Source organism: Sturnira hondurensis, unplaced genomic scaffold (assembly GCF_014824575.4).
Source record: "Sturnira hondurensis isolate 20B ecotype Veracruz unplaced genomic scaffold, ASM1482457v3 Scaffold0011378, whole genome shotgun sequence".
Taxonomy (NCBI): domain Eukaryota; kingdom Metazoa; phylum Chordata; class Mammalia; order Chiroptera; family Phyllostomidae; genus Sturnira; species Sturnira hondurensis.
This window is the reverse complement of record NW_028084009.1, coordinates 8,603,268-8,628,951: the sequence shown is the minus strand read 5'-3', so window position 1 is coordinate 8,628,951 and position 25,684 is coordinate 8,603,268. Positions and strand designations below refer to the sequence as shown.

General features: G+C 63.9%; 1 protein-coding gene across 6 annotated transcripts; it reads right to left on the bottom strand.

Moving 5' to 3' along the window:
• Positions 1-1,384: 1,384 nt before the first annotated feature.
• SLC17A9 (solute carrier family 17 member 9) lies at positions 1,385-24,202 on the bottom strand. Of its 6 annotated transcripts, XM_037060043.1 has the most exons (13): positions 24,008-24,200; positions 20,020-20,217; positions 19,560-19,699; positions 17,993-18,092; positions 17,533-17,663; positions 16,988-17,084; positions 16,752-16,848; positions 16,370-16,457; positions 15,661-15,695; positions 15,264-15,379; positions 14,547-14,602; positions 14,343-14,372; positions 12,986-13,899 (listed from the first exon to the last, which is right to left on the bottom strand). In XM_037060043.1, the coding sequence occupies exons 1-13, from the start codon at positions 24,064-24,066 to the stop codon at positions 13,736-13,738; spliced, it is 1,311 nt and encodes a 436-aa protein (XP_036915938.1). In that variant the 5' UTR covers positions 24,067-24,200; the 3' UTR covers positions 12,986-13,735. The 6 variants fall into 6 exon arrangements, 5 of the variants coding, with proteins under 5 accessions (XP_036915942.1, XP_036915938.1, XP_036915939.1 ...); XM_037060044.1 differs by lacking the exon at positions 16,988-17,084 and having other exon boundaries at positions 16,285-16,457; positions 24,008-24,202; XM_037060045.1 differs by lacking the exon at positions 16,988-17,084 and having other exon boundaries at positions 24,008-24,201.
• Positions 24,203-25,684: the final 1,482 nt, after the last annotated feature.

Below are 25,684 nucleotides of genomic sequence, written 5' to 3'. Positions count from 1 at the left end.
CATATGCACGCGGCACCTAAGCGTGGCTCTCTGCACAGGAAGACAGCCGGAATTGCTCTGCTGGGCACTGAGCAGGGTTAGCCTCGGAAGACAGGCGTGGAAGGGGGTCTCCGGATGGATGAACCAAGGCTCCTGCTCTTCCCAGGCTGGCGCGTGGTATCACCCGCTGCTGCCTGGATGTGGTGTGCGGGCTCTGGCGGCCTCGGCCCTGTCCCCGGGGACGCTGCTGGGGGTCTCGCAGAGCAGCGCGCCCACAGGGCGGGAGGCACATGCAGCTTCCCAGCCACAGTGGAGCTGTGCCTCCAAGCCCCACGTCGTCTGAAGCGATGAGCCCGAAGCCGGCTGCCCTCCGGGCCCCTGATGCGGTCTGACTGGAGTCCCGGCCTGCCGGGTTCGTGTTGGGGGCCCTCCCTGCTGAGGCTGCGGCCGGTCTGAAAGCTGGCTGCAAACCCCGAGACGAAGGGGACTACCACGCTCTCTGAGGGCCACAGGCACCTGACAGGACAAGTGTTGTCAGCAGGGGCTGGCTCTCCATGTCCAGAGCTGCATGGCCCCAACTCTCCGGGCGCTCTCCCCAGCCTCCCCAGGGCCCCTCTTTGATGTCAGGCTGCACTGAAGTCGCAGAGCCCCCAGGGAACAGAGGACCTCCACCTGCCAAGCATGGACAGAGCCTTCCATTGCGGCGGGGACAGCCCAGCCACCATCCCAGGGGGCTTCTGTCCAGGGGCTCCGTCTGGGTCACAGTGGACCCAGCGGGTGCAAGCGGGAGCCAGGCCTCCTCTGCCCAGTGTCCCCGGGGGCCCTGGAGGGATTGTGTAGAGCAGACTGCTGAGGGGCTGGCTCAGGGGAGGAAACACCCGGAGTTTAGGGCTGGGGATTCCCCGCCCCCAGCGTCTGTGAGTCCGCTGGTGCCAGGGACCAGGGGTGGGAGTGCTGACCAAAGGGACCATCTGCTCACACGCCCTGTCCCTCACCAGCCCGTGGGGAGGACAGGCCACCCCAGGGGCCCTCCTGGCTCGCAGCGACCCACGAGTCCACAAAGAAGGCGCCTTCGTCTCAGACATCACAGACAAGTGGGGAGGCGTTTGCTTTGCACTCGGGAATCTCAGTTTCCAAAGTGAATAAAATGCCCGCACTGCCCTTCACCTCCCCTTGCATCCGCCCTGCGGCTGGGGATCCGCAGTGAGCGGCTCCCTCCAGAGCTTTCTGTCGGCTCCTCCTCTCCCCCCAGGGGCTCCAGGGCCAGGAGGGCCTGCCCCGCGCCCCACCCCCTACCTCCCAGCTCCTTCCTCCGTCTCCTCCCCTCTTGTCCCTCTCTGTCTCTGTCCCCCGCTCTGCACCCCCTGCAACTTCCTCTGGGAGGAACACGAGCCCCCAGTTCCCTCTCTGGTGGCCCTCTGGACCCGACTGTCACACGTGCTCCTCGGGCGATGGCAGCTGTGGGGGTCTCAAGACCCTGGTTGCTGTCCCCATGTGGTCTGGCTCCGGGTGTCCTGACTGGCCCGCAGAGGAGGAGCGAGCCCCGAGAACCACTGACCGGGGCACTGGGCCCAGCAGAAGCTGGGGGACCCTGGGTGAGGACAGGCGGGGTCCCATGTGCTCTGCCCGAGAGCATCACCTGAACTCACGCGTGTGAGTGTGCTCATGTGTGCATGTGTGTGCATTGTGTCCATGCAAGTGCAAACACATCAGTGTGCACACATGAGCACATGTGGGCATGGGTGTGCTGCGAGTGTCCTGTTTGTGAACACACGTGTGTACACATGATCATGCGGGCACATATGCACACATGGGTGGGTGGGGACTCTCTGGCTGTTTGTCACTTAGTTGTATTTTTCTGGTGCATTTTATTTTGAGATTTTTAAAATTTATTTTTAGAAGGGAAGGGAAGGAGAGAGGGAGAGAAATGTCAATGTATGGTTGCCTCTTGTGAGTCCCCTGCTGGGAACTGGCCTGCAACCCAGGCATGTGCCCTGACTGGGAATCGAACCGCAATCCTGTGGTTCGCAGGCCCGCGCTCAATCCACTGAGCTACGCCAGCCAGGGCCCTTTTTTGGTGCTTTGATATGTTTTTTCATTTGGGCCATTTTTTGCGTCTCGACACACCTGTTACATATGAGGGGCGGAGCCTTATGTGTTCACCAGGGTGGGGCGACCCACGTGGCTGCGTTTTGACCCGTTTTGACGCTGTCTGTGGGGGAGGGTCCGACAGGGAACGAAGCCGCTTGCCCGGCTCTCTGCCGGATTTCAGTCCCTTCCCCCGCTTCCCCCAAGCAAAGTGGGCCCTTCTGGTGCTGGTTCCCGGGTGGGTGGACCTGTGTGTGTTCTAGGACCCTGTGGGTCTCTCCAACGGACTCTCCTGTGAGGCTGGGAGTCTCTCCCGCTGCCTCAGCCCCCACAGGTGTTTTCAGCCAGAGGTTTGAGGCTTTGTTCCCAGTGCTGGGACCCTGGGTTGAGGGTCTGTCTCACTCCCCAGTTGTTCCTCCCAGTTTTTCTGCACTCGAAAGTGGGGCCGCCGCTCAGCCAGCAGCTGTCCCACCCAGAGTCCTCTCCGCCAGGCTGCCCGTCTCTGCCCCTCCTGCCAGTCTGGGTGAGTGTTTCTTCTTTGACTCCTTGGTTGTTCAACTTCCATACAGTTCGATTTTCTGGCAGTTCTGGTTGTTTTTTGTTTTTAAATTTGTCGTTGTCTTTTTTTGGTTGTGTGAGGAGGCCCAGTGTGTCTACCTGTGCCTCCATCTTGGCTGGAAGTCTTCTTTCTACCATTTTTCAATGTACAGTTCAGCGGCATTAAGTCTGTTAACAAAGTTGGAACCGTCTCTTTCTGGGAATTTGTTATCACCCACACTTTGATTTTTTAACTATATTTTATTGATTTTGCTAATTGTCCCATTTCCTTCCCCTTTATTCCCCTCCCACCTGCATTCCCCCTCTTTAGTTCATGTCCATGTGTCATAAGTTCTTTGGCTTCTACATTTCCCACACTACTCTTGCCCTCCTCATTTTCTCCCCACTGTGTATGCTACTCATTCTCTGTATCTTTTCACCCTCTCTCCTCCTCCCACTCCCCTGTTGCTACCCCTCCATGTGATCTCCATTGCTCTGGTTCTCTTCCTGTCCTAGTTGTTTGCTTAGTTTGCTTTAGGTGTGGTTGTTAATTATTGTGAGTTTGCTATCATTTTACTGCTCATATTTTTGATCTTCTATTTCTTAGATAAGTCCCTGTAACATTTCATATAATGAGGGCTTGGTGATGATGAACTCCTTGAATTTGATCTTATCTGAGAAGCCCTTTATCTGCCCTTCCATTCTAAATGACAGCTTTGCTGGATAGAGCAATCTTGGATGTAGGTCTTTGGATTTCATGACTTGGAATACTTCTTTCCAGCCCCTTCTTGCCTGGAAGGTCTCTTTTGAGAAATCAGCTGACAGTCTGATGGGAACTCCTTTGTAGGTGACTGTCCCCTTATTTCTTGCTGCTTCTAGGATTCTCTCCTTCATTTTAATCTTGGCTAATGTAATTATGATGTGCCTTGGTGTGTTCCTTCTTGGGTCCAACTTCTTTGGGATTCTCTGAGCTTCCTGGATTTCCTGGAAGTCTATTTCCTTTGCCAGACTGGGGAAGTTCTCCTTTATTATTTGTTCAAATAAGTTTTCTACTTGTTGCTCTTCCTCTTCCCCTTCTGGTACCCCTATCATTTGGATGTTGGAATGTTTAAAGATGTCCTGGTGGTTCCTAAGCCTCTCCTCATTTAAAAAAATTCTTATTTCTTTATTTTTTCTGGTTCGATGTTTCCTTCTTCCTTCTGGTCCACTTCATTGATTTGAGTCTTAGTTTCCTTCCCTTCTTTGTTGGTTTCCTGTGCATTTTCCTTTATTTCACTTAGTGTAGTCTTCATTTTTTCACCTAATTTTCGACCAAAATCAACCAGTTCTGTGAGCATCCTGATCACCATGTTTTGAACTGTGCCTCTGATAGGTCGCCTATCTCTTTGTCTGTTAGTTTTGTATTTTTTCTTCCATCTGGGCCATTTTGTTTTGTCTCAGCATGCCCGTTAGGTAGTGAGGGGCAGAACCTTAGGTATCCACCAGGGTGGGGCAACCCACCTGGCTGCTCTGTGACACTGTCTGTCGGGGAGGGTCCGAGAGGGAACGAAGCTGCTTGCCCGGCTCTCTGCCGGATTTCAGTCCCTTCACCGCTTCCCCCAAGCAAAGTGGGCCCTTCTGGTGCTGGTTCCTGGGTGGGTGGGCTTGTGTGCGTTCTAGGACCCCGTGGGTCTCTCCAACGCACTCTCCTGTGAGGCTGGGAGTCTCTCCCGCTGCCTCAGCCCCCACAGGTGTTTTTGGCCAGGGGTTTGAGGCTTTGTTCCCAGTGCTGGGACCCTGGGTTGAGGGTCTGTCTCGCCCCCCAGTTGTTCCTCCCGGTTTTTCTGCACGTGGATGTGGGACCCCAGCTCAGCCGCGGCCTCACAGGGAGTCCTCCCCGCCCCGCCGCCTGACTCCGCCCCGCCGCCTGACTCCGCCCCGCCGCCTGACTCCGCCCCTCCTGCCAGTCTGGATGGGTGTGTCTCCTTTACTCCTCCTTGGTCAGACTTCCACACGGTTGGATTTTCTGGCAGTTCCAGTTGTTTGTTTGTTTTTAAATTGTTGTTGTCCTTCTTTTGGCTGTGGGAGGAGGCACAGTGTGTCTACCTACGCCTACATCTTGGCCAGAAGTCCCTGATTTGTTTTTTATTAAAAGAAAAACAGAGACACCCCCCCCCCGCCCCCGCACACCATCCACGCTCCCTAACACCCTCCGATGTGTGTCCGACCACCTCCCTTGTTTCCTCTGTTCTTGCAACATGTCCCCCCGATTCAAACAGCTGTGCTGGCCTGGCTGGGGGAGGTGGCTTCCCTGAGAGGCGGGAGGGTGGGGCTGGACAGGTGCGTCCTCCCCAGGACAGCCCAACTGACCGAGGATGACAGCTGTGGTCAGGGCGGGGCCCCTGGGGGGGCTGGGCAGGGGGGTGCCTGCGATATGGCGTTCCCAGAGCTCAGGGCCCCAGGCTGCTGGTGAGCGGCGTGTTAGTAGTGGTGACCCCGGGGCGTGGGCTGAGGAGCGATGGACCGGGAACCCGTCCATCGTGAGATGGCCCTGGGCGCCGGCGCAGGCCACGGCCCGTGATGCCAGGGAGGAGGGTGGGGCATAGCCCGCACCCCAACCAGGCTGCAAGCCTCACCGGCCGGGACCGCCGCCCTTCCCGCCATCCTTCTCCTCCATCCACTCGGCCCCCCTGCATCCCAGCGCCTGAGACCGTGGGGCTGTGTGTGTGGCACCTGGGCCTCAGACTCTGGGCCTCCTTGACTCGGGGAAGGTTCGTTGTCTCGATGGATACAAAGTATCAAAGTGCAGCGCCTTTCCTGACAGGTTCCATTTCTTCTAAATCTTCTAAACTTGGAGGATTACAAAGTATCAAGGGCCCCCCACCCTCCCTCCTCCGGCAGTTTCTGTTCCCCCTTTGCGGGGGGGGGGGGGGGGGGGGGGGGGGGGGGGGGGNTCCCCCCCGGGGGGGGGGGGGGGGGGGGGGGTGTGTGTGTGTGTGTGTGTGTGTGTGTGTGTGTGTGAAGTCTCTCTGTGAGTTTATTTTCCAGAGGGAAACGGTCCCCTCCTAGAGACCAGCACAGGCTCAGGGGGAGGGTGGCCTCTGCTGCAGACCCCCCCGGGGTCCTGGCTCCAGCTCCCTGGCTCTGTCCTCAAGTGCTCCCATGCCTTTCCCCCCCCCCCCCCACCACGGAGGCTGCAAGGAGCTGGGCAGCGCAGGCAGACCCAGGACTGGGGACCAGAGTTGTGAGTACACCCCAGGGGCTGGTCCGCGAGGCTTGGGATCTGTGTCCTGCCCTGCAGAGTAGCGTCACCATTGGGAATGGACCCTTCAAACACTGTCAAGGGACCCCATGCAGGGCGTCGGCAGGAGGTGCCGCACTGCCAGGGTGTCTGCTGAGCCCAACGGTGGCAGGCGTGCGTGTCCTCTGCAAGCTGAGGGCCTTAAGGCCCACAGAACAGCGCACTGAGGCTCGGGGCAGTCAGCGGCCCGTCCGGACCTCTGGACAGCCCAAGGCAGGGCAGGATGGACACCGGGTCCGGGGTCCGAGGGCCTTTCCAGTTCCCGCGAGCAGCTCCAGTGTCAGGCCCTCAGGGTGTCCCAGCACAACCTCGGCTTCATTCCAGAGCAGTGGAGACTCAGAAAACCCCAGAGGGGATCCCATCATTGCCGTTTCCGGGTGGGGCCCAGAGCAGCCACTCCCGTGCCACAAAGTCCCCACCTCCGTCGACCCCACGCCGCCCGCTAGCAGGAGCGTCTGTGGGAGGTGGTGTCGGCGGATGGCTGTGGCCCTTGTGCCAGCGCCTGCCTCTCCCGAGTGCTCGGCAGGGCATCGGGGGATGGGGCTCAGCAGGGACTCCCGGGGGTGCCTGTGGGGACCCAGGGAGGTGCCGCGATGAAAGCCGGGAAGGGCAGCCTCCCTCACTCGCCCAGAGCCCCTCATACCTGGCACGGCCCTGGCACTGAAGAAGGGCTGAGGGGACAGACACAGCCCAGAGGACGGAGGCTGCCACCCTCGAGGACAGTCAGCGATGACCTGCAGAGGGAGGAGCCGAATTGCTCTTGAGGAGGTCCCTCTGACAGACGCTTGCGCTTGCCGGGGCTCCCCTCTGACTCCAGACACGGGAGTCGACGCCTCACTCCCAGGAAGGAACATTGGAGGGGGAATCCAGCCCCGGACCCCATGGTGGTTTGTGGGGACACTTTTATAAGTAGGAGGTGGCACCTTTGAGGGACCGTCTTTTAACCCCGTGAGCAAACCACCCCAGTGCGGTGGTCCCAAACAGACCTGAGGTCGGGCTTTCTGCCAATTGTCCTGCGCCCGGCCCCCCGCCCCCCCACTCCCCCGCCCCCCCACTCCCCCACCCAGGGCCTCCTCTCCCTGTGGGTCTGGAGAGAGGTCTGCCTTCACGAGGGCCTGGGCCATCCTGTCCCTCTGCCCTGTGAGGACCACGGCCCCCGGGGCCCCATCCGGCTCTCGGACGCGGCCATGGCCTCGGGAGGCAGAGTTTGCTGGCAAACTCTGGTGAGAGCACAGGCACCAAAGCCGAGAGCCGGGGCTGCCGCCACCGCCTGCCCGCCGTGAACCCCGGCGGCGACGGCCCCCCTGCAGAGATCCGCCAGCTTTGTTGCAACAGACAGACGCGCACCCTCCACCCTCTGCGCCTCGGCCAGCACAGAGCAGACCGGGAGGCCTTTCATGCCCACACCTGCCTTGGGGCTGCTTCTGGACCCGGCTCTGGCTTTCATCAGTCAGACGCCTTAAGCACTTGTCAGCTTGGACATCTGGTCGCACATTTCAAACATTTTTATTTGCTAAAAAATATTTCATAGCATGGCAGGGGTTTTGTGGGAGAGCCAGGCACCCACAGCACCCACAGACCGGCACCAGCCACTCAGGCTCCCCTGCAGCTCCACACACTCAGGCCTTCACGCAGCTGGTCCCAGAGCCCTGAGTGCCCTTCCCCCATTTCTCCCATCTCACCCCTGATCCCAGTCAGATGCCTCCTCCTCCAGGAAGCTGCCCTGGCCTCCCCTGGCCCAGCCAGCCCCATTTCTCAGTCCCACCAGCAATCTAGGCCTGCTTCCTCAGCTGGACCAAGTCAGGTGACCCCACAGGTCAGCACCTTGGACAGGACCTGAGAGCCCAGCAAGGACACTGGGGTGCAGAATGGCGGGGGGGGGGCATGCAGTTATCACCCCAACTGCTAGTGGAGACAACAGCCAGATGGGACTTACCCACCCACAGAGGGGGTGGCCCCACGTGGCTGGGCCAGAGGGAGAGACAGGGAGGCGGGCCCAGGGACACAGGCGCCACCGCCCGGAGGCCCACGGCGCCCAGAGAGATGCCGTGTCCCGGTCATGGGCTCTTCAAAGGCGTTCCCTCTGGAAGAGGCGGGCTCTCCTTCCCTGTCCTTCCCACGAGCTTCATGTCCCTGCAGAGGCACCGAGTCCACATGAAACGTGCTCACCTGGCGTCCCCCTTCCCCCTCTCGCGTGGCCGTGTCCAGGCTGACCCTGGTCACCTGCACCTGTCCTCCCGCCTGTGCCCACCCCAGGGCCCCGCCCCTGCCAGCACCCGAGCCGGCGGTCTGGGTGCTGCTGCCCCCCTCCCCTTCGGACGTCCCACGGCATGAATATTCTTATTTTTTATTTAAAACTCATTTGGAGCTCTCACTCTCCAAGGGGCCTCTAATCACCACAAAGTGCCCACGGCAAGAGCTGACTGACAGGCCCACGTGGCCGCTTCAGAAGAACAAACTGGCCATCGCTGGGCCGCAGACAGGGAGATGCCGCAGGCTGGTTATTTGTGAGCGATTAGGGGGCGGGCTGCTTGCATCTGCTCCCCACACGGCAAAAACACCTGTCAGGCATCAGGAGGCGGCCAGACGCCCACGTTTGAAAGACACTTTGTTTTAAAAGTCATTAGAATTGAGTGTCAGCTAAAACTTAGGAAGACACTGATTCTTCAAACACCTTTGGGTCGTGCTGGTGAGCCCGAGATGCTGCCGCTCTGCCCAAGACGGACGTGAGTGTGTGCACAGGGCGCTGATGCCCCAGACAGAGCAAGGCATCGCCAGGGCGCCCGCGGAGGCGCTGGGCTGGGGCTGCGTGGGGGCGGCCCTCCCACCTCCGGCTTCCCCAGGGCCTTCTCTCTAGCCTTCGCTTTTCTGAAAATAAACTGAGCACTCTCGCTAAGTCCGGACAACAGCAGCCTGTCCCCAGGGTGTGGCCAGGGACGGGCCAGCTGCCCTGACTGTGTCCACCCGCCCGGCCACACGCTGACCCCAATCGAGGCTGCCCCCCTCCCTCCCCCTGCCTGAAGGAGGCAGCCGTGGGTCCCTCGCATTTATCTCGCAGAGAACTCCTGGGAAGACACCAATTAGGGCCGATTCTGGAGGCGGGTCCATGACAGGGCCCACGGGCCAGACGGGGACCAGAGCAAGGCACTAATTAGGGAGTCGGAGCAGGGCCAGGCCCCTCCGAGGGGCCACCTGCTTCCCAAGTCCCACGGCTCCCAAACAATAGACGGGCTCAGGGACAGAAACCGGCCCGAAGCCTCGAGCCGCCTGACACGGTGACACCATTCAGACAGAATATGGAAGAGGAGGAGGTTTGCTCGGGGGTGGGGTGGGGTGGAAGCCCCACTGAGGGCATAGGTACGCGCCTCCCCCACCCCCACAGGCTAGAGGGCGGCACTGGCCAGAGACTTGTCCCCGACCCTCCCTGGACGGCGGGGAAGGACGGGGTCAGGTGTGGGTGGAGGCAGGGAGCCACACCGCTGTGGTTGAACTGTGTCTCCTTCACGTGTGGGGGCCCCCAGCACCCCAGGGTGCACCTGTGCCTGGAGACAGGCCCTTGCAGAGGTGGTGAGGGCGAAGCGAGGCCTCGGGGGCCCTGACCCGCTGTGACTGTGCCCTTGCCAGAGGAGGAGGTGAGGTCACAGACGCACACACAGGGACGGTGTGCTGGTGTCCTCACCGCCGAGCCCGTCAGGACCACGGCCCTGCCACCTAGGGGTCTTCCCTGGGGCTGTTCTCCCACCGGCCTGTCCTAGACCGCCCACACACCTGCTCCAGGCCCCCCCAGGGCGGGGCGCCCCCTCGTCAGCCCTGTCAATCCCGTCCTTCCCGGTCCGTGTCTTAGCTGCCTCCTCTGTGAGCCGAGGGTTGGGCTGTTCACTTCTTTGGCAGGAAGGAGGCTGTGACAGAGCGGGAGCCCTGAGGTCTCCAGAGTCAGCACAGCTGCCCGTGGGGCCAAGGTCTGCCTGCTGGGCTTTGGCTACTTTCAAGTGTCCCTGAGCCAGGACTGTGAGACAAGGAGGGGACCCACTGGCAGGCAGCGTCCTGGGTGGGGTTCTGGACGAGCAGCTGCTCAGGGTGGGCACAGGTGCAAAGCCCAGCGGGGGTGGAGGGCTCAGGGTCAGTGCCGTGATGGGGACTTCCGTCCTGCCTCTGGCCTCAGGGAGCCACACGCAGCCCCTACTGGCAGGATGCTGCAGGCCTGGCTCCTGGGCCTCAGGGTGCCAGCCAGGGACAGCACCCCACTACTGGGGCGGCGACCCCACACAAGTCCCGCACAGCCTCCGGGCTCAGCGAGACTGCCAGCTAGACTCCAAGGGGGACACCTCCAGGGACCTCAGCTCGGGAAGGTCAGGGGCCACCAGCAGAGGACGCAGGGCCCCGGCCTCCCTGCCAGCTGCTTTGAAAGTTGGGGTGTCTTCTGAGTTCCAAAGGCCAAAGGGCCGAGCTTGCCTTTAATTAAAATGCACATCCTTTAATTAAAGGCACCATAACACATGGAGGACATCCACTGAAATACGAGGCGTGACACGCTCATTTCCCTGCTGTTAATTACTAATTAATGAACCTATTTCAATTAATAGCTTCCCCTCCCCCCCCCCGACAGCTCGGTGCTTGTGGGTGGGTTCCGCCACCCTAGCCTGCGGCCACCTCGCTGGGTATTCATGCCAGGCACTGATGTACTTTTCAATTAAACATGAAACAGAGAATCCTGCTTGGAAGGGTCCCCAGAGCACAGCCTGTCCCCGTCCCCCTTCCCAGCAGCCAGCTGAGGCCTGCTGCAGACAGTGGGCATGGACCCCGGCCTCCGTCCCGGAGGTGCCCCAACCAAGGGGGGCATCTGCACCCCCGGGGGCCCCCCACCGGTGCATCCTACCAGCCCTGAGGGACGACTGCCCAAGGGGACAAATAAGCAGGAGCCCCCAGGGGAAGGTGGGGGCCCCCGGGGCTCTGTGGTCCCACCGCTGAAGGACAGAGCCAGGGTGGGGCGACAGGGAAGGCAGCCCAGAGACGGGGGCGGCCATTACCATGCTAATTATGAATAATGAGCGGTCATTAAAGACCCCGCACTGAAGTAAAGACAGAAGAGTATCGCTGTGGTGACAGGGAGGGGACAATGCTGCCTGTGAGCAGGGGCCTGGGGGAGGACACCCAGGGAGGCCCCCATGGGGCTGGGGGAGCCGGGACAGGGCCCAGCGTGGTGCCAGCAGGGTGTCAGCCAGGACCCGCACTGCACCCAGCCACCGCTTTCTGGCTGCTGCCTGCCCAGGTGAGGGGCAGCCCCACCCCCGAGAACCCCTCTCCTTGGGGAGGAGATGGAGGGGACCGCCCCAGGCCTCTGTGTCCCTCTCCTCACGATGGGTGTCCAGCCTGCAGCCCTCCCTCCCCCACAAGGTGCCCTGAGCCTGGCACAACTTCACCCTCCCCTTCCAAAAGCCCCCACTGGTACCGCAGCTCCACGGGTCCTAGAAGAGCCTGGGGGTGGGGGTGGGGGGCTGGGGCGGGAGCAGACATGGGCCTGCCATGGTGCCCTCTGCTGGCCAGCCTCAGGGTGACAGCAGCTTGGCCCTCCTGAGGGGCTTCCTGGCTGTGGGCTTGCAGGGGGCGGGGGGGGGGGGGGGGCGGGTGCAGAGTCCCTCCCTTGGGAAGGAAGAGACAGGCACGGTTGGGTTTGGTGTTGGGGCCCTGCTGCTCCACCTGACCTTGCTGCCCACAGTCAGGGTCCCTGTGGCTGCTGGGGTCCCGCCAGGGTGGCCAGGAGTCGGGGCGTGTCCGAGCCTGGCTGTAGCAGATAACACCAGGCAGGCGGGCCAGGGCCACCCCCTACACCTATGGGAGTGCCCCGTAACCAGCACCCTCCCTGCCGGCAAACACTCCCCCAGACACCCTCCCGGCGCTCAACACCCGCCTGGGAAGGGCTAAGGAGGCTGCCCCCAGTCCAGGGTGACATTCTGGACCTGTCTGCTGTCCTGGGCCCTGCACCCCCAAACCCCACAGACACGGAGGCCAGGACCACAGTGTCCCCCTTCTGCACAGAGCCCACGGTCACCTCCAGGGTCCTGCATCCCTCCAGGGTTCCCGAGGGGGTGGGGCACCTCTCTCCAAGAGCTTACAGTTTGTGGTGGACGGAAAACAAAGGGCCCCCTCGCCACCCAGGTTCACAGCGGCCTCGTTCCCAACAGCCGGGCGTGGGCAGCGCCCGGCCCACAGGTGAGTGCACAGTGAGGCCCCTCCGACAGCAGCTGTGTCCAGTCTTCAAAAGGAAGGAAGTCCTGACCCTGGCCACAGCGTGGATGGACCTCGAGGACATTATGCCCAGTGACCTGTCTCCAAAGGACACGCACTGCGTGACTCCACTGAAATGAGGTGCTTAGAGACACGGAAACCAGAGCGCAGCAGGGGGTGCCCGTGTCCAGGGGGGACTGTTTACTGGGGACAGAGTATGTTTGGGAAGATGGAAAGCTCTAGAAACTAGAGGGGTCACCCCTGCGGCTGAGCTGCCCCCTTCCACGTGGTCATGAGTGGTGGGGGGTCCGCCTGTCTTGTGTCCCAGACAGTGTCCTGGGCTGGGATCCCAGCTTGGGCAGCAGGTCCCCGAAGGCTGCCCTCTGAGGCTGCTCCCGCAGCCCCGGGCAAACCAAAGGCCTCTTTGGGGAACGGACAGCCCCCTGCACCTCTGTACACAGGCTGCGGCTGCGGAGGCCCAACTCACTTTGCAACTAAGAATCTTTCTGAGTCTTTCTCATCAAAGTGGGGAGACCACAGGGGAAGCCTGTGCTTCAGTAGAAACAAGGAGTTGTCCCCCCAGCCGCCCCCCCCCCCTGTGGCCCGCAGAGCGGGGCGGGGGCTCTGCAGGGAGCTGATAGCAGGGCTCCGCCCCCACCCCAGCCCCACCACGCCATTCGCTGCGGGCGAGCCCGTTCCAGCTGGGTGTGCCCGGTGCCGGGAGCCCAGGGCGCAGCGTCCCCATTCAGGGTCCCGTGTGTAACTGTGTCAGTCCTAGAGTTTGTCAGTAACACTTGCTGAGCTCCTGGTGAATGAATCTGATGCATCTTTAACAAGTATCTATTCTTTGAAACATGTGTTAGAAACGTAACCATCTTCTTTCAAATAGTTTAATGGTCATCACTTAAATAAGGCTCTGGTGTGGTTTTCCACATTCTTTTCTCCCCAAGTATATCCAGCCATGCCTGTCATCAATTCAGGAGAGATCGCTGCTCTGTGAGCATCGTGGGACGCAGAGCACATTGCCCGTGTCCAGAGATCCATGGAAGGGGGTGCGGGGGTGGGGTCCCCAAAGATGGCCACAGGCCAGAGCCCACTGCCCAGAGCTGGGTTCCTCACCCCAGGGCAGCTGCCCAGAGGACGCTGGTGGTATCGGGAGACAGTATTGGGGGCAGGGTGGCCCTGAGCACCCCACCGTGCACAGCACGGCCCATCACAGAGAACTGTCTGGGCCCCAAGTGCCCAGAAACAAAGGGACACAGGTCGGGGGAAATGGCCGCCCAGACCCTCTGGGATGGGCACAGTGTAGGCGGCCTGAACCCCGGGACACGCCTGACGCTGCAGGGAGGCTGTGTCCGGAAGGGGCACCAACCCCACTAGCCCCTGACAGTCCCGCAACGCTGAGAGGCCCACAACCCGCGGGGCAGCTGCCCTGGGGACACTGGGCTAAGGGGAAACCGAGGCCTGGCCAGGGCCAGGCGCCGGTACTGGCCACCCCTCCCCCTGGCTCAGCTGGGGCTCAGCTCCGCTGTCATACGTCTGGGGGCGAGAGGAAGAGGCTCTGACACTGAGCCCTTCACCCCGAGGCTGGTGGTGTAGGGTGTGTGGGGTCCGGCCGGGGTCCAGCTAGAGGTCCTGGTGGGCAGGGCCCAGGTCCACCCTCTGGGCCTTTCCAAACACCAGGAAGCTGCACAACCCTAGGCTGCTGATGGCAGCCACCAGGTGGAACAGGGACGTCCAGGAGCCGGTGGTCTCAATCAGGTAGCCACCCAGGCCCACGCCCACAACACCTGCATCCGAGAGAGGGGAAAGGCGGACTGAAGGATAGGCAGTCGCCAGGGCAGGGGCTGGCCTGGGGTGCCTGGACCAGAGGCCGGCCTCAGTCTCGGAGGGGCAGAGACCCCACTAACCAGCCACCACCACGTGTCTCTGTGCCCTCCACAGGGGACAGGGGGCAGCAGGAGGGGCCTGGCTGGGGAATGAGCCTGACCCTCATCCAGGCACCTGGGCACTGGACCTGCGGGGACCCTGGGCCACGAGGACCTGACTGACACTTGCAGGTGGGCTGGGGGAAGGCATTCTCTGCCTGGACCAGCTCTGAGGTCTGCATGCCCCTCCTCGCTGATGCCACACTGGTGGACCCCAGGAGGGTGCCACACCCCACCCTGCAGAGCCAGAGGGCAACGGGAGGCACCCCAGCACCTCGGGCAGTGGACCCCAGCCTGCCTCTCACCTGCCAAGGCCCCAGCTGTGTTGGCCACACCTGTGAACAGGGCAGAGACGGGGAGGAGCGGTCAGAGGAGTCCCCTGGTGACACTCCCACAGCAGCCCACCGGCAAGCAGCCCCTGTGGGCTTGGGGGCGGGACGAGGCCTGGGGAGCGGGCCCAGGGTGGGGTGGGGAGTTGGCCCTGCGCACACCTGGGCCTGGGTGCTCACCAAAGAGAACGCCAGCGCAGGACGGGGCCAAGTCCTGGATGTTAACAGAAATGCCGCTGTGGGGAGAGGAAGGGACAAGGACAAGTGACTCCCCCCCCCTCAAAAGTGGTGCCAGTCCTCTGAGCACCGGGAGCCCGGACGGAGGCCATCGAGGGTGCACCTTGGGCTGAGCCTCACCTGGGCGCTCAGCCACACTGGGGCCGCCCGAGCCCCCCGCCCTGGCTGTCCCGTCTCAGCGGTGAAGCAGCGCAGGGACCCCCTCCCAGGAGGATGCACGGGAAGGCAAGCTGGGGTGCACACTCCTTTCCCACCCACAAGTGTTTTTAAAAAGCCTTCTGTGGCCAATTCCCGAAATGACCCCCCGTGAGGTTTTTCGGACGAAACGGGGCTGAAGCTGGGCACTGGGTCTCGGGGACTGGGGACCCAAAGACAGATGCAGACCTTGCCAGTGCATTACAGTCCAGACAGAAGCCACAGCCCCGAGCTCAGCGCCTCCTCCCCGGCCCCTCCCGCTGCACGGCCTTCGCTTCTCCCCGTGGCCCCTGTCCACGCCCGCTGATATTCTGACGCCCTTTGCCCCCCTGGCTCACGAGTGGGGACCAGCCACACGCCCACCCTCCACGGGCCTGGGAGCCAGGAGGCTGCTCCAGGTCACCCAGGACTTGCGGCCGAAGGCACCCAAGGGCAGACTAGGCGGCTCCAGTAGGCGGGGCTTACCTGTGGTTGAAGGTCTGGAGGCCGATGGAGGCCGCTGCGAAGAACACAGACTTACAAAAGCTGGAGGTGTGGCCCAAGCACAGGGCGAAGACGCTGGACAGGCCCAGGCCCATCACCTGTGCGCAGACAGTGGCATCAGGTGAGGGCGGTGCCCACCCACAGGTCTCCCCCCACCCAGGGGCCTGTGGGGGGTGGGGGGCATGAGAACCTGCCCCTGCTGGTCAGACCTCCAGACTCTGTCAGGTGTGGTCGAGCCCAGGAATGGGTACCCCACACACAGTGCCCCCCAACTGCCCAGGTGTTCTGGCCACCTTCTGGATTAGGGGACTTGGGGACACGACCCTCGGGTCCCAGGAACACACGGGGTGTCCTGAGAAAGCCACCCTGTGACCCCTACCTGCATGAACTTCCTCACGACGATGGTTCTGTAACCTGGACAGGAGGGAGACCGGCACACGTCCCCACCAGCCCAATGGCGCCAACCACCCCGTCCCCACGAGGGACGGCACCCACAGTGGGGAACCCTGGTGGGGTTGCCTGGGGGCGGGGGCAGGGCAGTGGAGGGCCGGGCCCCAGGCTCCGGCTGCAGTGTCCTGTGTCCTGGGAGAGGCATGTGCGTCTGCCCTGAGGTCTATTCATGCTCAAAGGGCCCAAGGCCATGGTCAGGCAGAGGGTGAGAGGAAGTCCATTCCGATGGCCACAAGTGTGCGCTGGGGTCCTGGGCTCTCACTTGACTGTGACCTCCAATCCCCTGGCAGGTGCCCTTCTCACATTTGGAGAGGGTTGGGGGCTGCATCCAGGCCTTGGGGGGTAACTCCCCCATCACAGGGGACTCAGAACCTTTCACTGCACCCCAAGGCCACCTTAGTGGGGAAACTGAGGCTGGGGGAGTCCCCCCATTGAGTGGGCTCCCCCCATTGAGTGGGCTCCCATGGGTCCACCTGCACTGGCTCTGAAGGGCTGGGCCTCTCACTCTCCCAGCTTGGTCTTTGGGGGGCATGGCCTCTTCCCATCACTGTACCTGCCCCCGGAAGGGTGCCTCCCGCCTCCCAAGGTAAGGCAAGGCCCCGACATGGCCCCTGGCATGCCTGGTCCCCAGGGCTCACCCTGACTGATGAGGTGGTCAGAGAGAAACCCGCTGAACAGACTGGCTGGGACCGCCACCAGCCAGGGCACCACGTTGAAGACCCAGCCCTGCAGGGAGCAAGGAGGGTCTCAGAGGCACCCACCCCACTCCTGGGACGGGTCTCCCTAACCCTCAGGCATCCCCCCAGGGCCGGCCCCTGGTGCCAGACGCCCTGCCTTCCCGACAGGCAGAGGCCAAGTGAGGCCAGGACAGGGCCCTGTGTGTGACAAGGCATCTCAGTGCCACTCGCCTGTGGGTGTCAGGCAGCCATGGAGCCAGGCGGCAGGGGCCCACCCCCCACCCAGTGTGGTGCCAGCCACACGGTGCAGCCTCACCCTGCAGGGGACCGCGGCAGCCCACACCTGGGAGCTGGGGAAGGTCTCCCTGAAGAAGGTGGGCAGCCAGGACAGCAGGATGAAGAAGGAGCAGGCTGAAGAGAGCTGGGAAAAGATGGCCGCCCTGCAGGGACAGGCGCCGCTCAGGACCACCATCCCCAGCACCCGAGTGACTGAGGCTCTGTGATCCATCGGGGCTGGGAATATGCATAGTCCCCACCCCCACTCCTGCCCCCTGAGGTGACCCCACGTGGCCGGCTCACCAGACGGAAGGGTTCCGGAAGACCTGTCTCCAGGGGACCCTGGTGTGCCGGGTCATGGGCAGGCCTTGCACCAAAACGTCCAACGCCAGGACAAGGTCTGCGGGGACAAGGTGGGCCCATGGGAAAGCTGTTCAGAGCCAGGGGACAGGCTGGCTCCCTCAGCCCGCAGCCCACTCCCACCCACCCCTGCTGTGTCCAGAGCCTTCAAGGGTCCACGTTTGTGTCGGGTTCGAACTGACGCTCTTGGACTTCGCCCTCCCTACTCCCCGAGTGCCCCAGCCCCTTGCATCACCCACCTCGAAGCTCCCCCGCCTCTGCCCTGTCCCTGGCTGACTTTTTGGCACTAAACGTGGCGGAAACCACAGCCCAGAAGCTACAGCACGGCTTGCCCACTCACTAGTCTGGGTTTGAGCTTCGGCCCACTCACAGCACCCGAGCCGGGGCTGTGACTTTCAGGGCCGGGGACAGCTGTAGGGCCCCGGCTCCAGGCCCTCGGCCCTCCTGGGCAGCGGGTTTGCCGGCTGCGCCTGCCCGGCCGTGGTTACCTTGTTTGCTCAGCAGGTACCTGTACACGTAACACGCCCACAGCAGGGTGAGGCCGCCGGAGAGGTAGAAGATGCTGGGCCAGCCGCAGCAGTCCAGGAGCAGGGAGCCCACCGCCCCCGTCACCAGTGTCCTGGGGCGACAGAGGACCATGGCCATGACCCTGGGTTGCATCCAGGCAAGGAGGCACCTGGACGACCCCACCCGAGTGCCCACAAGGCACAGGCCACCTCCCCCATACCCACCAGGGCAGCTGAACTGAGGTCGATGGTGTGACGGGCCACCTGCTGCCAGAACCTCTGCACAGCAGCGGGGAGCGGCAGCCCCGCCGCCCCAGAGCACAGAACCAGCCAGACCCACGTCACCCTGAGCCCCAGGTGCCCCCACATGGCCACCCCCCACCCACGGGGCTCTGCCAGGGCCACGCACTCTGCCTCCCGCACCCCTGAGGCTGGCACTCACCCGATCTGGGAGCCAGCCCCCACGGCGCTGTAGGTGAAGGCACGCTCGCTCTCCGGGACCTTCCGCGACAGCAGGCTGGTCAGCGCAGGGAAGTAAACCCCTGGAGCAAGCAGAGGACTCAGGGGTCTGCAGGGCGCTGGGCCCCCGGGTCCGAGGGTCCAGTGCAGGCAGCCCGCCGAGGGTGAGAGCCAGCACCAGCTTTCCGGTGACCGGAAAGCACCCCGTCGGTGACCATTCGGCTCATGGTGTCCTTCGTACCCCCATCACCCGAGGGACCAGCAGTGACACTTGGCCAAGGAGTCCCTCAGCTTGGGTCCCAGCCGTCACTGTCGCCTGGCTTCCAGGCCACAGCAGCTCCGGAATCCCGGCACATGCATGTGACATGCTTGTGACAGGCTCACACGCCCACAGACCCACGCTGCACACAGTGTCGCACACGCCCACAACCGGTGAGCCCTGAAGGGTCTGTGAGACCACTGAGCTGGGTCTTGGATGAGATGCTGCCCTGTGGCCACGTGACATGTCCCCGCAGGGAGGAGGGGCGAGGGCACAGAACTTCCCTGCGTGTTTCCCTGCAACTTCCTGTGAATCTATAAGTATTTCAACATCTAGTTTTAAAAAACTGCCTGGGGGGCTTCCGATCATGCCTGCAATGCTGTGTTTTTCTCCAAAAGCACCTGGGAAAGTCAGGGGCAGGGGCCAGGGCAGCCCTTGGTCCCTGCCTTCCCCTCGGGGCCCTGGACCTTGCCCACCCGAGTGCCAGTCCTGCAGGGTGCCAGCGGCTCCAGCGCCCCAGTCCTTCCAATGGGCCACAGAGCAGCCACACAGAGAAGTCCTTTCCCTCCCGGGAGGATGGGGAGAAGCAGCCTGGGCCCTGGGACCTGGTCTGCAGGACCAAGAGCACCAGCCACGGCCACGCGGGGACCTCGTGGGAGGGCTCACAGGAGCACAGAGGCCGGTCTACTGGGGCCACCCACAGGCCAGACCAGTGGGGCTGGTCAGAAAATAGGCACAGGCTGATTCTGGGAGACCTGGGGGCCCCAGGATCTGAGGGGCGACCAGCGGTCCCTTCCGCAGGAGGTGGGGTGACGTGGTGAAGAAGGGTCAGGACACACGTCTTCGGATGGCGTCCAGGCGACGGACGCTGTCAGGTGCCAGGCCGCAGCAGCAGGAGAGAGCTCGGAGCCCATCCGGTCCCTGGGGGGCTGCCAGCACCTGCCACTGGCTTGCCGCAGGGGTCTTTGAGGGGCTCTCTCCAGAAGTCTAGCGTCCCTGCCATGCCCGTCAGCCTGCTGGTGCTGACTGACAGCTACCACACAGCAGCCTGGTGGCCACCCGGGTCCCCGGAGTAGCCTTGTCGGCATGGAGGGCACCCAACATTAGAATGTGCCGGACTGGGGAATGTTCTAGAAACGGAAGTTGCTGAGGTACCAAGGCATCATCAGGCCGAATGCCCCCCTGCCACACACGGACTCACACGGAGCACCAACCTGCATGAACATGCACCCGAACACACACACGTGCTCACACTCCTGTGGCTGAGGGAAGCCCCGGGGGGCGTGCCTACCTTGCAGCAAGCCTGTGAGGATGCGCGAGAAGGTCATGAAGACCAGGTGGGCGCTGCCCAGGTGTGTGATCAGCGGAGTGGCGGCAGTGATGAGGCCCCAGGCCGAGGCCGACAACAGGATGACCTTCTCGCCCCCGATCCTGGGGGCCAGAGGGCGGTGATGGGGGAGCCCGGCAGCCGGGCCGAGCCGCTGGACCAGTGACCCTGCCAGGGGGGACACCCACCGGGTGGGGGGCCTGGGCCAGCCCCCTGGGTGGAGGCCGAGCATGAGAGCACAGGGTGCCCTCTGTCCGTCCGCCCCCGCTCCCCCAGAGCACTCACCAGGGTGCCGAGCTCCCCCACCCTCCCTGGACCCGGCTCTCCCAGCTCTGGCTTCCTCCGGGGGGACCGTCCCCACAGGAATTTCCCAGGAGGCCCCCCAGAGCCCCCCAGCTCAGTCTGGGGAACGGGTGGCAGTTACCGGTCCCCCAGGTGGCCGCCAGCGACCTGCGTCAGGCAGTAGCCCCAGAAGAAGCTGCTGAGCACAATCCCGGCTTCTTTCTTGTTCCAGCCAAAGTCCTGGCTCATGGAGGCCGTGCAGATGGGCATGCTGACGCGGGCGCAGTAGAGCAGGCACGTGCCCAGCAGCAGCGTCCCTGTCCATGCCTGGCACTCGGGCCTGCGGGGCAGGGGGCGCCGGTCAGGCCCAGGCAGGCAGGGCCTGGCGGAGGCGCTGAGCTGCCTCCCAAGCATCTGGGTACCCCTGCTGATCCCCAGGAGAACGAAGACAGGCTCTAGGAACGAGGCCCTGAATAACAGGGGTTGGAGCAGCCCACTTGGCCGGCTGCGGGGCCGCCGAGTCGGCCATGGCCAGGGTGCTTCCACCCAGGGCCGGCAGCCGTGGATGGAGGGGCCCCGGAAGGTGCCCAGGGGGGAACTGGCAGCTGGTAACTCACAGAAGGGGCAGCGGGCTGGGCAAGAGGAACCTGCTGCGGCAGAGAGGGAGGAGCCCCTGCAGCAGGACCCTGGGCGGGCGGTGCTGGGCGGACATGGGGCTGCGGGGCCCCGGGAGGAGCCCGGGCAGCGGGGAGGCAGACGAACTTGCACAGAGGGAGTGTCCACAGAACTCCTGGCCGGCTCCCCTCCACTGTCCGTCACCAAAGCGGAGAGCGGTCAGGAAGTGCCGCTGCCCAGGGACCTGCCGTGAGGGCCGGCACAGCAGGGGGGAGCTGCAGACCCCGAGCCGAGGTGGCACCGGCCTCCTGCCTGGGACCGACGCAGGACACTGGTCTCAGGTGTGACAGATGGGGTGGGGGCCCGCGTGGAGCCCATGGGACACTGAGCCCCTGTCACAGAGGCGCTGAAAGTCTACAGCTTTCCCACCGTGCACAGTGGGGACGGGATAGAGGCCCGTGGGTGGGGACGGGACAGAGGCCCCGGGGACGGAACAGAGGCCCCCCTGACTAGCAGTGGGTGGGGGTGACATGTCAGGGCTGTGACCAGGCCCAGAAGGAGCCTGCTGGGGGTTCGGGTCTGCCCACCCCCCAGACCCGCCCACTTGTCCTCCCTGGGGTGACGCCATAGGGGGAGCTCAGGCTGTGGGAGGGGCCTGGCCAGGCACCTGCTGCCTTCCTGCCCCAGGAGGTTGCTGGAGAGAGGGTCAAAGGTGAGAGGCCAGGGTGCTGGACAGAGTGCCCATGGGGACATCAAAATCACCCAGGAAAATGGTGGGACTCAGCGGGGAGAGAAAGGCAGGGCAGTGAGCCAGGAACCCTGGTCCCGCCCTGGGCCTCCGTTTCCCCCTGGGTACAGTGAAGAGGTTGCACTGGACCTCGGATTTCAAGGTGGGTCCCGTAGGTGGGGCTCCAGGGCACCCTCTGCCTGCTTCACACATCGGAACATCCCCCCGACCCTCACCCCCGCAGTTCTGTGAGGCAGGCGCCCTGCCTGGCCAGGCCTCGGCGGAGGCCAAGGCAGGGCTGCCTCTGGAAAGGGCCGAGGGGTCCACTCAGCACCTGCTAGAAATGGACCCCAGCTGTCACGTCCCTGCCCTGCTTCCTGGTTCTTAGAAGGCTTCGCTGAGGCCAGATGCCGGGACAGCCCCATGGGGGCAGATGGGACGGGCCTCGGGGCCCCTGCCTGAGAGATCGGGGTGGAGGGCAGGGCTCTCGCAAGTCTTCACAGAGCAAAGGCGGCAAGGTGGTGGGGGCGGGAGCCAGGCATCCACAAGGCCCCGGAGCCCCCCGCAGAGCTTGCCTGGCACCTGTCTGCCTCTCTGACGTGGAACCCAGGAGCTCTAGGGGCCACGGGCCCCGCCAGGGTTCTGGCCAGTCACGGCAATCGTGCCCAGGGCTTTGCCCCGAGGCCGGACAAAGTTTGCCCAGAGGTCACGGCCCACCCTCCGGCGCTCTGTGTCCTGCCCCAGGACTGCAGAACTGTTGGGGACTTTGCTCCCTCTGTGCAAATAGTCCCACTGGACTTAGCAGGGACACACAGAGCCCGGCCGCCCTGGCTGCCACCCAAGGGAACTGGCTGAGGACCCCAGGCATGTGTCCTGGGGGGACCCACACAGGCCCACAGTTCTGCTTTTCATGGCCAGGCAGACAAGGGAGATAGAGGGCCGTCAGCACACCCCACCAAATAGCCATCACCCAGAGGGAAACCATCCCTTTAGGGCAGCATGGGCTCCCCTGCACCCAGCACCCCGACCCCCCACGGGTGCACCTTCATCGGGACCCGGGGAGCCTGGCTCCCAGGGGCCATCTGCTTTCCTGGGGCCCCGCTCCTAAGCTGGCCAGGCAGTGGCAGCCAGGTGAGCAAAGGGGCTGTCCTTCAGAGCTGCTGGGCACACAGACGGAGCACGTCTGGCTGGAGGTGTGACCCAGACGCAGCCAGCTGATCAGGATGCCAGGTTCAGGGTGCTCACTCCCACAGCAGGAGAGGCCTCGGAGATGCCTCCCGCCCCGCCCCCCCCATCAAGATGCCCTCTGGGAAGCTCCCAGAACCCCGCACTTCCTGCCACAGCCCCTGTGCGAGGAGTCCACCCCTGGCGGAACAGACGCACAGTCACATGGCCCCTTGGTTCAGAAAAGGGAACTGTGCTGTGGGCGCCCAGGGCTGGGTGGGCAGTGAGCGGAGAGGACAGGCGGGTCCGGGGCCACTGGCCTCTTTTACCCGGCACGAGGCTGGAGGACGAGGGTGGTCCAGGCACAAGGGCAATCCGAAGTATCGATCATGGTTATCATTATCATCACCCACTCGGGGGAGAGAACAGCCTTCTCCCCCCACCGAGCATGGCTGCAGGCAGGACCCGAGGGCCCCTCCGGGACACCCGTCAGCCCTGCCGGTCACTGTCCTGGGGCCCGAGTGCCACTTTCACACCGAGCGGGGGAAGCAGTTACAATGGCCAGGCTAATACTCCACCGCCTGAGAGGAAATGTGTAGACTGTTCCTTGGCCCTGGGCCACCACCCTCTGCCCTCAGGCTGCCACCTGGCCAGAGAGGGGCGTGAGGCCCCACCTTGATAACAAGCAGGGTGCAGGGGGAGGAAGTGAGGGACAGGCTGGCGGAGGGCACCCACACCTGGTTCAGGCACACCTCCAATAGTCCCTAATCTAACCCGGGATGCAGCCAGGGCTGAGTGGGGCTTTGCGGACAGTTTCCCTGCGCCAGCCCGCTCCTCCCTGCTCCCCGGGGCCCTGTTTCGGCTCCAACATGGCGGGGGGACTGCCCCTTAGGGCCTTCCTGCCACCCGTGCTGGGGGCAGGAGGAGGAAGGTGCCATCATCCCACAGGGGACAGGGAGGCCCTGACCGCATCTTCCCTGGGGACCGAAGCCAGAGGCAGACAAGCCCTGGACCTCTAAGGCCCAGGGTCTGGCTGTATCGGTCAGCCCACAGAGCTGGGGCAAGGGCTGAGCTCCCCTGGGGCTCCAGTCTGGTCTCTGGTTGCAGGCAGTGGTGAACGCAGACATGGAGGGAAAGCAGCGGGGCACTTGCCTGGGCCCCCCTCCCCCAGGGGACCTCGCTCACTTCGGAAGTTTGTGGTGGCGGGGCTCAGCTGCCCCAGGAGAAGCAGGCCCCAGCGTGTGGTCCCCCCCAGCCCCTGACTGCCCCTCCGGGTGACTCTGAGTTCAGGGAGGGTCCCGCTGTGCCACCCTACCTGGCAGGGCCAGTTCCTGGACTCCAGGCCGGGCCAGCAGGTGGTCCCTCCTCCCCAGCCAGATGGTGCTCAGGCCCCAGGCAGACCTCCCAGATGCCTCCCTGCCTGCATGACCCCTCGGGCCCCAGCGGCCTGGACAGGGCTCAGGGGACACTGGGCCCTGGGGCTGCATGGGAGGTTGGAGGTACTTGTGGGCTCCTTCCCCCACTTCCATGGTGCCTGCTCCCCAGGACGAGCAAAGAGGCCCCGCTGGGGGATTTGCACAGGGGACGCGCCGCCCACTCCCCCGACCCCCCTGCGCAGCTGCACCTGGACCACTGAGCGTCCTCCCCACCGGCCTGGTCTGGGGGCAGCCGCGTTGGCTGCATCGGGCGCAGCAAGTCCAGAGCCGGCCCCTGCCAGCCAGCCCACGCGGGCAGCGCCGCCCAAGTCCACGTGTCAGTCCCAGCGGCGCTTCCGTCTGGCGCTCCCAGGACGTGTCACCCCCAGACGGTCAGTCACCAAGGCGGCGGCGGCGGCGGCGGCGGCGGCGGCCGGGGGCGGAGGAGCAGGCGGGGCGCCCCTCTTGGTCTCCGCCCGCCCGGGGCTGGGGTCGGGCACGCCTCCGCGGTCCAGCGCTCCGCCTGGCCTCCTCCTCACACTCCCTGAGCCCGGCCGGCTGCCATCGCTCCCACTGCATCCTGCACCCCGCCCCCACGGCGGGTAGCTCGGGGCTCCCCGGCAGCGCGGGGCAGATGGGGCTTTGGAGGTGCCGGGAGGGTAGCCTTCCGGGTCCCAGACGCCGGCTTTAGACGCGCTTTTGAGCCTGGGAGCCTGCTGCCCTGTCTGTACGTGGGGGCCCCCACCTCACAGGGCCGTGTGCTCATCCGAACAAAGTCACGGTAGTCTCACCCGGTGCAGGGACAGAGAGCAGGGACAGAGTAACCGTTGCTTTTCGAATAGGCTTGGAGGGGAGGCTCCAGCCTGTGACCTTGAACCAGGTGCCAGTGCTGGGCCCCTGGTGTGCACCCAGCGGGCGATAGCTGACGTGGCCGGAGTGCTTCCCATAGGCGATCTGGGCCTGGAGCAAGAGCCAGGCCTGAGTTGGGGCCCCAGGGCCTCCTGCCCACGTGGCAGACACGATCCCCAGGGAGGGTGGGGAGGAGAGTGGCAGGGGCCAGTCTCGGAGACGCCCAGGCCTGGGGCCGCAGGGGCCAGTGGAGTGAGGAAGCTGTGAAGGCAGCGGGGGCAGGGCGGCCCCACAGGCCTGGGAGGCCAGGGGGAGCCCCACAGGGCCCTGAGGGTGGGAGCCACTGGAGGCCATAGGTCACCTGCTGGGGCCACCAGGGTGTAGGCAGGGAGGACAGACAAGGCCACTACTGTCCCCGGCGAGGACGGGTGCTCTGGACAGGGTGGAGCAGTGTGGGCTGAGAGGGGCCGAGTGCCAGGCCTCGGTGGGTGGGGTGTGTGGCAGGGGCTCGGGCAGAGCACCTGACACCTCTGGAGACCAGGAGCTTGGCAGGGCCTCCTGTCCTGAGGTGGGAAGTTCAGGCAGCAGCCAGACAAAGGGTCACACCCCAGAGGGAGCTGGAAACAGCGGGTGCTGGCAGTGGCCAGGGTGGGCACCCACTCCCCCTGCCTCTCCCCAATCCCGGGAGCTGCCCCACCAGGGTTGGACCCGCCCCCGGTGTGCAAGAGGGTACGGGTGACCGAGCCGCCTTCCAGCAGGACGCCGGTTCCACGGCCTCCTTGTCGGGGCCCTTCTGGCTCCTTCCCACCTTCTTGCAGGGGACTGCCCTTGCAGGCTCCAGGGCCACACCCAGCGCAGCTTTCTCTGAAGGGCAGACCCTGCCTCCCCACATCACCTCCACTTCTTTGCACCCTCAAGGGCAGCTCCTCTCCCTGCAGGTGACAAAGGACATCCCTGCGTCGCTGACAGGTAAGTGTAAGCAGCGAGAAAGCAGCTCTGGACTCGATTTCAGGAGTCAGGGCGAGGGCGGGCACCTT